At 41.2% G+C, this 12,077-nt stretch overlaps 1 protein-coding gene across 3 annotated transcripts in view; it reads right to left on the bottom strand.

Moving 5' to 3' along the window:
- The window catches only part of TBC1D19 (TBC1 domain family member 19), a 136,874-nt gene extending 128,765 nt beyond the window's left edge, over positions 1 to 8,109 (bottom strand). The window contains exon 1 of one of the 3 annotated variants that reach the window (XM_055138627.1): positions 7,848 to 8,109. In XM_055138627.1, coding sequence (XP_054994602.1) covers positions 7,848 to 7,946 — 99 coding nt within the window. In that variant the 5' untranslated portion in view covers positions 7,947 to 8,109. The remainder of the gene's footprint in view (positions 1 to 7,847) is intronic. The other 2 variants (XM_055138628.1, XM_055138626.1) reach the window with 2 other exon arrangements.
- Between the last annotated feature and the right edge of the window lie 3,968 nt (positions 8,110 to 12,077).

Here is a 12,077-nt window from a genome sequence, read left to right as displayed (position 1 = left end):
ATGCACTCAGGAATTACCCCTGGCGCTGCTCGGGGACTATATGGGATGCTGGGAATCGAACCCGGATCAGCTGTGTGCAAGGCAAACGTCCTACCCGCTGTGCTATCGCTCCAGCCCCCCAATCTTGCCTTTTACCCTTAAAAAAAAAAGCTGGTTATAAATTTGTTTTTTTAAGAGCGAGTAGTTTTCTATTATATGTTTATGCTGTGGGGTACAAATTAAGGCAAAGTTAGTATCACACATTTTTTCAAATCCAAGAATGCAGTTTTTAAATATTAATCTTTATATTCTCTTAAAGTTTAAATGTATAATAGTATGTTTTATTTTTCTTAAGATTCAGCAAACACATGTTTTGGGTTTCCATCTAATCATATCTTTATAGTGCTTTATCGTTCTATTCTTTTGCCCTAAGTTTTATTATATCCCTCCTGCACAGCAGAGCCTGGAAGCTCCCTGTGGCATATTCAATATTCCAAAAACAGTAACAATAACAGGTCTCATTCCACTGACCCTAAAAGAGCCTCAAATCATTGGGGAAGACAAACAAGGAGAGGCTGCTAATATCTCAAGGCTGGCATAAATGGAGACATTACTGGCGCCTGCTCAAGTAAATTGATGAACAACAGGATAACAGTAACAGTGATTTATTATATCAAGGCAATTATAACTACCTGGTGTCCTATTTACAGATACCTAGCCCTTTATTTGAAATCCCAAGCCCTGAAAAGCTTTGAAACTAAAATTTTTTTCACAACTGAATTGATAGAAAATTTGTCCTGACTTGAACTCATCTGGTGGCAAAATCTGATCCACTCTGAATTGATATGAGATTATTTGCAGGCCTTATTTATAACACAGTGTGAAAAGTCAGATGCTTTACTGGCAGTCGTAGTAATGAGGATAACTACAAACACCACGGTACGGATACTAAATAGCATATGGAATACGAATACATTACCTTTCTAAAATTTGAAAAACTCCAAATTTCAAAAATGTATTCTCTTCCTTCCTTCCTGTGAGGGCTCCTGCGCCTGTATTTCCTGTCGCGCCTGGCCTGGTGGGCTCCATTCTGAGAGACGCACTGTCATGCACTTTCCTCATTAAGTGAGCGATGAGGATATTAGCAATAATAGCAATAGATTTTGTATGCTTAGGACTATGATGAACAAAACAACACAAAGATTGGATGGAGCACAAAGAAAAATGATGCTCTCGAGGGACCTGATAAACAAGAGCATGAGGCCACTGCTCTGGTACAACTCTCCACTGCTTAGTCAACTGGGTGACAGAATTCAGGGAGCACCATCAGAGATGCAGTCCACAGTTAACCACAAAAGCAGGTGGCACATGATTGTGTCTTAATGTTATATTCTGTTCGTAGTAAATCTACCCATTAAGGTGGAACTTAAACTTTGCTGTAGTCCCTTGGGCTAACGATTCAGCCCAAAGCTAGAGATACCTCCTCAGGGCCAGGCACTAAATATTTACCCTGCGCTACACAGTCAGGACCTGGGACGTGACTCAGTGGTAGAGCTCTTGCCTTACATGCATTATGCCCTGAGCTTAACTCTCAGCACTGCAAAAGCAAAACAAAAACTAACACCAAAATATAGTCAATATAGTCATATTTGTTATATTTATTCCAACACGGGTTTGATCCCTCAGTCCCTCTCGGAGAGCCCGGCAAGGTACTGAGAGTATCCCGCCCGCATGGCAGAACCTGGCAAGCTACCCAAGGCGTATCCGATATGCCAAAAACAGTTACGACCAGTCTCACAATGGAGACATTACTGGTGCCCGCTCAAGCAAATCGATGTACAACAGGATGACAGTGCTACAAAGTTCAAAATAAGAGGGAATGGGCCTGAGTAACACAGCCAATGCGGATTCAACCAGCACCCCATAGGAGCTCCCATCCCTGAGTGCAGAGCCAGGAGAAAGCCTTGAGCACCACTGGGTGGGGTCCAAAACCACACAACACAGTAAGCACTTCTCCGTGAAGATACCGTTAAAAGAGAATAAAAAGACTAGCCACAGATTAGAAGGAAAGTATGCTTTTTCTAAAAATATATATATTTGATACAGAATTTGTATCCAAAATATGTAATAAACTCTTCAAACTGAACACAAAGAAAACGTCCAATTAAAAAATGTTCAAAAGATTTGATAGCTCACGAAGGAAAACAGGTGACAAACAAACATGAAAAATTGTTCAATATCTTTAAGGAATTACAAATTAAAACAGCAGTGACATATTTCTACATACCTATTAGAACAGCTAAACTCTAAAGCATTGATAACAACAAATACTGGTGAGGATGGGGAGCAACAAGACACTTATTTGCTACTGGTGGAAATGCAAAATGTACAGGAAAACCGGAAGTCAAGTTGTCAGATTCTTACATCACTCATAGTTTCTTACATCACTCATCACTTACATTACCCACACAATTCAGCAATCACACTTCTATTTATCCAACTGCTTTGGAAACTTACTTCAACACAAAAATCTGTGCAGAAATTAGATTACATTATAGCAGTGCCCAAACCTGGGGCAACTATACGTGTCCTATAAATGTCTTCCAATAGGTAAATACATGACAAATATGTATAGATATGAGGTATCTATACACAGAATATTATTTAGGAAACATATTGCCATCAAGCTACAGAAAGACTTAATACTTTATTTCCTACTACATGAAATTCTTAGAAGCAAAATTATAGAGACAGTAAAAATACCAGTGGTTGCCTGGTGCCTGGAAAAAGAGGGAGAATGGATGAGCAGGTGGGGCATGGAGGGTTCTGAGGGGGCGAAAACTCCTCTGATACCAGAAGGATGGATATATGGCATTATAGGCTTGTCAAACACACAGGATTATGCAACACAAAGATAACCCTAATATAAATTATGAATTCTATTTAACAATAATGTGCTACCAAGAATTGACTAACTGCAACAATATACTACAGTGAATAACTACTGTAGTAACTATACTACTAAGATGTTAACAGTAAACTATACAGGGGACAGAGGAAGAGGGGAGATATATATATATATATATATGTATATATATGTATACATGTGCATATATATACATATACATATACCACTGTATCACTGTCATCCCATTTTTCATCAATTTGCTCGAGCGGGCATCAGTAATGTCTTCATTTGTTCCTGTCTCATGCTAGTGTAGCCCAATGGCATCTGATTGCTCCAGGAACACAAAAAGTACATTGCTGTTACTGTTTTTGGCATATCAAATATGTCACAGGTAGCTTGCCAGGCTCTGCCGTTCGGGGAAATAAATAAATAAATAAATAAATAAAAATAAAGAGGTCACACGGCTGCAAATGCAGCTGCGCACTGTTTACAATAGCCACAATGTGGAAAAAACCAGAGTGCCCAAAAAAAGATGACTGGTTAAAGAAACTCTGGTACATCTACACAATGGAATACTATGTAGCTGTCAGAAAACATGAAGTCATGAAATTTGCATATAAGTGGATCAACATGGAAAGTATCATGCTGAGTGAAATGAGTCAGAAAGAAAGAGACAGACATAGAAAGATTGCACTCATATGTGAAATATAAAGTAACTGAGAGATACAAGTTTGCAATGATGCAATTTCTGGCAGATATTTCTCTGGACTTAGTTATAAAATACTAAAATACAGAAATCCAAAACCATGCGGCCGCTAGTGCGGCCACTCAACCTTATATCTCTTCATTCTCAGCAATGGAAAACAATTATCAAATGCCTCCTTTTCAGCAGGTCCGACTTTAGGGGGGAGAAACTCCAAATAATAATGGTGAGTTTTTTGTTGAAATATTGAATGTAATCAAAGTAAAGTGAAAGTAAAGTAAAATTTATCAGTTACACAGGCGGGGTGGGGGGCTGGGGAGGTGGGAAGGACGGGGGAGGTATACTGTGATTCTTGGTGGTGGAATATGTGCACTGGTGAAGGGATGGGTGTTCGAGCATTGTATAACTGAGACTTAAACCTGAAAGCTTTGTAACTTTCCACATGGTGATTCAATAAAAGAATAAATTAATAATAAAAAATAATAAAGGCTTTAATTCATCAAAATCATTCATAAAAAAAACAAATGCAGCTGCATGCTCTAGGGGGTCCAAGGTTTGTTTTCCTTGAACGTTGGTGCTTTATACCACATCTGAGTGCAATTACTTGAAATCTAGTTTTCTTTATATAAATAAATAAATATTATATAGGCATATATAATCATACATACATATTATATATACGAACTCTAAACTTTCTATTCATTTTTACTGCAAACCTAAAACAATTTTAAATAAAATCTATTCCCCCCCCCTCTCTTTTTTTCTCTCCCCCAAAAGGAAAATCTGACACACAGCTTTGTGGGAGAATTCTTTTAAACATTTGTCTTTTAAATAAATCTCATAACACTCTTACAACAGAAATCAGCTTCCCTTCTCACTCTATCAGATAAGCATGACATTGATATAAAACCTGTCAAAAATATTGCAAGAAATAAGATTCCAGGCAGTTCTTTCTCAAAAGCATAGATGCTGATGCGCTTGCCAAACACTTATTCCCAGGGCTCTGCAAAGACACAGACTGTAGAAAGTCACAACAGTATCCAGTCCTACTCTGATGATGAGAAAGTGGCACAACTACATTATGGCCACCACAACCACTAAAGTGCCAATATCCTTCCACGACAGCGCCCCTCCTCAGCCCAGCCCCTGCTCTGGTAACCTCAGATCTGCAGTTGGGGGTCCAAGGTTTGTTTTCCTTGAACGTTGGTGCTTTATACCACATCTGAATGCAATTACTTGAAATCTAGTTTTCTTCTTCTTATTTTACTTAGCATAATTCTCTCCAGTACATGTATGTTGTAGCAAAGGACTGGATATCATCTCTTATATTTTCTACTCAGTACTTTCCACAGCGAATGTATGAACATACACCACATTTTATTTATCTATTCCCAGGTCCCTCAATACTTGATCGCAATATTTTGGCTATAACAGTGATACAGTGAATAGTGTGAGTATGTCTTTTTTGATTAGTGTTTTATGCTCTTGGTTTAAGGTTTTATTTTTGTGGAGCGGGGAGTGGGGTGGCACACCTGGCAGTGCCAGGGCTTACTCCTGGCTCTGAGCTCAAAGATCATGCCTGGTAGGATCTGGGGACCATATGGGGTGCTGGGGATGGAACCTGGGTCAGCCATGAGCAAGGTAAGCGCCCTACCGACTGCGCAATTGCTCCAGCCCCAGTGTTATATGTTCTTGTTGAAGTAGATGGATGGTAGGTTGGTTTGTTCTAGGGCTTTTTCTTTTTTCTTTTTTTTTTTTTTTTTTGCTTTTGGGGCCACACCCAGCAGTGCTCAGGACTTATTCCTGGCTTTGTGCTCAGGGATAATTTCTGGCAGTATTCAGGGAACCAGATGAAGTGTTAGAGATCAAACCAGGTTAGCTGCATCCAAGGCACGTACCTTACTACCTATACTTTCTTCCACCCAAGGCAAGTACCTTACTCCCTGTATTATCTCTCATCCAAGGCAAGTACTTTACTACCTATACTATCTCTCCATACAAGGCAAGTACCTTACTCTCTGTAATCTCTCCAGCCCTGGTAAATCTTTTTTTTTTTTTGGTAAATCTATTTTTAATAATTTGGGAAACTTCATTGTTGCAATAGCTATTCAAAATAAAACTAAGACATAGAGTGTTTACTCAATCTAATAAAAAATCTATATAACTGAGCACAGAAGGCTATGAAACAAAGAAATGAAAATTAAGACAAAGGTTGGAAAAGAAATAAAACTGTCCTTATTTGCATATACACATGCAATTCAAAAATAGTAAGCTCCCTCCCACAACACCCTAAAGGAGAGAGAGAGAGAGAGAGTAAAAGGGAATGCGAGACAGGAGAGGAGGATGGGGGCAGGTGGGAAGGATACTGGGAACATAGGTGGTGGAGAATGGGCACTGGTGGAGAGATGGGTACTCGATCACTGTATGACTAAAACGTAAGCATGAAAGTTTCTAAGTCTGTAACTGTACCTCATGGTGATTCGATAAAATTTTTTAAAAATCTATTTTAGGAAAAAAAAACCTGCTAAAATAAAACATGAAACTTTTCTGAGATCTTTAAACAGGTCAAAGTTCTTAGTAAGGCACCAAAAGGACAAAACACACAAAAATAAATAAATCAATTTAAGTATATCACCAGAAAAGAATTAATTGGCTCTTGGAACGTCCAGTTAAGAAAATAAAAAGGTAAACTCCTGGGAGGGCGTGGGAGTAAAAGTTATGATTCATTGCAAGATTCAGATCTAAAAAATGTATCATATTGCATCATATATAGTCTATACAGGCAAACACAATTTTTGTTAATAGCCAAGAACACGGAACAGGTTACTTCATCGCAGAAGATATTAACTCAGGACAAGGTGCTCAAAAGCATTAGCAGAGAAATGCAATCAAAGTCACAATGGGATATTAGTACACTCCTACCACAGGAACATAATGAATAAAGCTTAAAAAACAAAAAAGGGGGGGAGGCTGGAGCGATAGTAAAGCGGGTAGGGCGTTTGCCTTGCACGGACCCATCTGGGTTTGAATGCCATCATCCCATATGGTCCCCCGAGCACCGCCAGGAGAAATTCCTGAGTGCAGAACCAGGAATAACATATGTTCATTGCCGGATGTGATCCAAAAAAGCCCAAAGAACAAAAACAAAAACCCCTGAAATTACCCATGAGCAAAGATGCAAAACAACTGGGGGTCTCATCACCCCTGACAGAAAATGGTACAAACACCTTTGGGAAAGTTTGGCAGTTCCTTACAGAATTAAAAATGCGCTTAGTCTACAACTCAACAGTTCTCTCCAAAGTTTCCATACAAAAAAAACAAATATTCAAACAAACAAAACCAGAATGTACACCTCAGCATCAAATGCCCAACAACCAATGAGTGACCATCACTCTCACTATATCACTTCAAGGATTTGCTCCAGCCGGCACCAGTAAGGTCTCCGTTATGAGACTTGTTGTTACTGTTTTTGGCATATTGAATACACCACGGTAGCTTGTCAGGCTCTGCCATGTGGGTGAGATACTCTCCGTAGCTGGCCGGGCTGTCCGAGAGGGATGGAGGAACCAAACCCGAGTGCTATCACTCCAGTCCCCATGAGTGACCATACAACTCACAAAACATTTAAGCAAGGAACTATTGCTCAGTCACAAAAAAGGAACAGAACTACCGAAATACCAACAAGCATTATCGAAAGTAGAGAACGAAAGGCCGGAAACCAGGAGCAAAGTATTATACACTGTAATAAATAAAAGATTCCACTTATATACGTGTATATATACATACATAGGCATATGTGTGTATATGCATATGTGTGTGTATATATATGTATATATTAAGGCCGGGGAGGAATGATATCCAATCAGCATCCAAAGGGAGAAAACAAAATAATAAAAGCTGCGTGGGACGAATAGGAGGGGAATCATTACAGGCCGGACTGAGTGCAAAAATATGTGATCCACTGGGGGGGTGGGGGGTGGGGGGCACTGCTAAGAGATTGGGCGACACACCCACAGGATGTGAGAGCGGACTTGGTCCTAGCGAGCGGGCGGCCCGGAGTCCCGCGCTGACCTGCACATGACAATAGCCAATCAATGAGCAGCCGCAGGCTCTCTCGGGCCCGGGAGAGCGGCGGGATGCGCCGCGCCCTGGACCAGTCTCTCCCCAGCCGCGCTGGGCGCGGGGTCGGGCGCAGGGGAGCGGGCGCAGGCGGGATGCCCGGCCCCCGCCCCATCCCTTCCCACCGCCCTCACTTACCCAGGCCTGCCGCTCCAGCTGGGCGTACAGGTTGGAGCCCTTGAGCTTTTGCACTATCTGGGCAATGATGCGCGACAGATCCGACTCCTCCTGCAACATTTCCCCTGCCCTGGCCCGCTCAACCGCGGGCGCTGACCGCTGGCGCGGGAAGAACGGGCTGCGGGGTCCCACTTTAAGGGCCAGTGACACTTCTCCGGGACCTTCTTCCGCGGGGACCACTCCTGCGGGCGTTACCAGGCAACTGCAGGGCTGTGTGTCCGTCCTTCTCTCTGGTCCCCCCTGCGCCGAAAGGTCCCAGCATCTGAGTTCCGCAAGCAGAAAATGACCTACTGGCGGGAGAGAGCGTTAATTAATTTATTAATATTATTATAGTATTTCTTTATGCACCTGCTGTCAGGCTTCAGAGGCTATTCTCTCCTCCACGTCTGGGCCGCAGCGACTCCGATGCACCAAGGGGACTCCGCGTTTTGTTTTCTTATAAAAGGTTATCCCTCTTGCTGCACAAGGACGGTGCACACAATGACCCGGCAATTTTTTCACCAAATAATCGGCAGGCACTGGCACTGTGTGAACTTGGGAGAGGAATTTTAGAACGTAGTCTCCACGTTTCTAGTAGACTGCCCGCTTCACTAGGGACTGCGGTGGCTGGCAGAAGTAACCATGGAGAAGGTGCACTTAGCACTCCACATCGTTTCCATTTCTGTGCCTTTATCTCTGGGGTCTTGTGTAAAAACAGAGAAGGTCTTCCCATTAAACAACCACAACTTAACCAAGAAGTATTTATTGAGAGTTTTTCTACAAAACATGTAAACGTCAAGGGTGACTGAGATACGGTCCCTGTTTTCAAGGGAAGAATTTCTGGATTCCTCGCCTTCCACATGTTCTTTCATGCAAGCATTTGTTTATAGTTCATTCCATTTGCAGTCATTTCAAAATTTATACATATGGAATTGTGTGGACATAAAGGAAAGCAGAACATGTTCTTGCCTTGGGAGAATATATAAAGATATTTGGGAGAACTGTAAGTAACTGACTTAACTAATTGAAATTCTAAAAAAAAAATGCTAGAATAAAAGGCTTAGGAAATAATACACCTATTAGAGTACTCTTACCAAAACAATCAAGAACCCAAATATACACATGTCTGTACTTTAAGCAAAGCATAAGTAGGATTCAAAAGAAAAAGGTTTCAAGTAAACAAACCAAAATTTCTGAAAATATTACTCCATCATAATGTCGTGAAACTTCAATGTACTGAAGAATGATACAAACTGTAGTTACATAAAATGCAGCTTCTGACTCACCAAGACCTCAGCAGAATCCGCATTTCTGACCAACTCCCAGGTAATTATGACACTAGCAAAGAACTACATTCTCTCTACTGCAAACCACAACACCCAAAAGGAGAGAGAGAGCAAAAGGGAATGCCCTGCCACAGAGGCGGGGTGGGGTAGGGGGAGGATGAGGTAGAGGTGGTAGGAGGGATGTTGGGACCATTGGTGTTGGAAAATGGGCACTGGTGGAGAGATGGGCACTGGACCACTGTATAACTGAAATGCAAGCACAAAAGTTTGTAAGTGTGTAACTGTACCTCACGGTGATTCACTAATAATAAATAAATAAAAATTAAAAAATAAAAAGGACTACATTCTGAAAAGCTAAAGGACTAGAGCAAATAGACCATAGAAAACTAAAAGGACCATCACTGAAAAATGGCCTGACATTTACAACACTTTAAAATATTGTGTTGATAAATTCAGTTTCCTGATAGTGATTTTGTCAGGTTTGTTTATGAAATCATTTTTGGAAAGAGGTGCGGTAGAGAACAAAATACTTAAAGGCAATGTAAACTCCACAAAACATTGTTTCTCTACAAAAACATTCTCCTGTATTTTGTAATTTCTCTGTCAGTAGATCTTAACTCTACACCATTTCCATCCTGACACCCCACCCATCTATGAACCTCTAACACCATCACCCCCCCCCAAAACTGTGCACTCTGTGGAGGCATTATTTTAATATCCAAATAGAAGAAGTGACCAATAATTAAGGAGGTGCTTGAATTGAGAAAGATCACAAGACATAGAGGGAAAAGAAGATGCAACTGGGGTAAGATAAAAGCCGCCTCAAAATAGAAATGAATTTTGCTTCCCACCCGCCTATACAGTGATACTTCCAGAGTCCCTCCCTGTGGATATAAGTTTCCTCATCTATAGCAACTGGGAAAAACAGTCATTTGAGAGGATATGGAAAAAACAAATGTTTCAAGAATTGAAATGTTAGTAAATATTAATGAAGTGTCAAAATTGAGTTAGGCAACTAAGAATAATGCCTACTTTCAACAATTCAATGTCATTGACTGAGAAAATAAAGGAATACGTCAAAATGTTTCTGGCCTAGAAAAGAAAAAATGACCGAAATAAAAGATGCCCAACTGACTGTGAGCTGAGCTACAACTCCGCGCTGCCCAGGGATGGATTTTTTCTCTCCACCCTGTTTTTCTGCAGGGAAAATGGTGGCGGCAGCAATATCCACGTGGTGAGAGCCACCTTCTAAGACTCCTAACCCAGAGGTATACGGTTTTTACAGTTTGGGGCTCATAGGCAACCACGGCATGCCCTCGGCCCAGATAAATCCGGAGCTACTGAGCGCAAAACGGACCCTCTGCTCCTTTGATTCCAGAGGTCTTCTAACCCATTTTGTCATCCAGAGCAGCTTCCTACAGCAATGCACTGGGACTGTGAGCTGGGCTATGCAATTTCTGGCAGAATTTTCCGTGGACTTTATGCAGAAATCCAAAACTTAACATTTCTTAATTGTCAGCAATGTGAAACGGTTCCTTTTTAGCAGATCTGACTTTGGGGGGAAACTCCAAACAATAACAGTGAGTTTTTTGTTGAAATATTGAAGGTAATCAGGGGGCCGGAGCGATAGCACAGCGGGTAGGGCATTTGCCTTGTACGCGGCCGACCCCGGTTCTATCCCTGGCATCCCATATGGTCCCCCAAGCACCGCCAGGAGTAATTCCTGAGTGCAAAGCCAGGAGTAACCCCTGAGCATCGCTGGGTGTGACCCAAAAAAAAGCAAAAAAAAATATTGAACGTAATCAAAGTAGCAGCCATTTCTCTAGACGGTGAACTAAGCCATAGCCCTACGTCGGCCAAGAAGAGGAAATATCCCTCTTTCCCAGTTGTTTCCCATTTTCGGGGAGAAATGCGGTGTGGCGTCCACCATATTATGAGGCGAGGGAAGGGGGATGAGAAAAGAAAATAAAGAGTTATGTACTTGGAGCAATGGGACTACATATCTCTTCATTCTAAGCAAATGGAAAACAATTATCAAATGCTTCCTTGGTAGTAGGGCTGTCTTTCTTGGGGGGGAAACTCCAACAACAATAGTGAGTTTTGTGTTGAAATATGGAATGTAATCAAGGTAAAGAGAAAATGAAGTGAAATTCATCCGTTACGCAGTTGGGGGTGGGGGTCGGGGGCGGGAGGTATACTGGGGTTTTTGGTGGTGGAATATGGGCACTGGTGAAGGGATGGATGTTTGAATATGGTAAAACTGAGACATAAGCCTGACAACTTTGTAACTTTCCACATGGTGATTCAATTAAATAAATAAATAATAAACCATTCAAAACTTAAAAAAAAGATGCCCAACTGAAAAGACTGCCTGGTGGAAAGGGAAAACAAAGTATGCCACACATCTAACAAAGGACTAATATACAAAATTTATAAAGCACTCACAAAAGTTAACAACAGCAACAAGATAAAAGAGTGCAAATAATCCCATCCAAAAATGGGGAGAGGAACTGAACTTCCTCAAAAGAGTCCCGGAGATGGCCAACAGATATATGAAAACATCTTCATCATCAAGAGTTATCAGGAAAATGGCGAAACAAAACAATCATATACAGTTCCTATCAGTGACTGGATGATGTCCAAAAGACTGGAAACAATTAGTGTTGGTGGGATATGGTAAAAGAGGAACCCTCATCTTCTTACTGTTGGTGGGATATTCATCTGATTCAGCTTCAAAAACTTAGACCAGACCTCTGAATAACCTAGGGATTATATTTCTGGACATCTACCCCAAGAGAACAAAAACCATTCATTTGGAAAGGTGTTTGCATGCCAGAGTTATTCACAATAGCTGAGGTCTGGAAACAATTCAAGTACCCAATAGTAAATGAGTGGATAAAGAAAATGTGGCAGATAAACACAATGA

The sequence above is a fragment of the Sorex araneus genome, chromosome 5 (assembly GCF_027595985.1).
Source record: "Sorex araneus isolate mSorAra2 chromosome 5, mSorAra2.pri, whole genome shotgun sequence".
Taxonomy (NCBI): Eukaryota; Metazoa; Chordata; class Mammalia; order Eulipotyphla; family Soricidae; genus Sorex; species Sorex araneus.
Note: the sequence above shows the minus strand (reverse complement) of the source record. Positions and strands in the feature narration are given on the sequence as shown.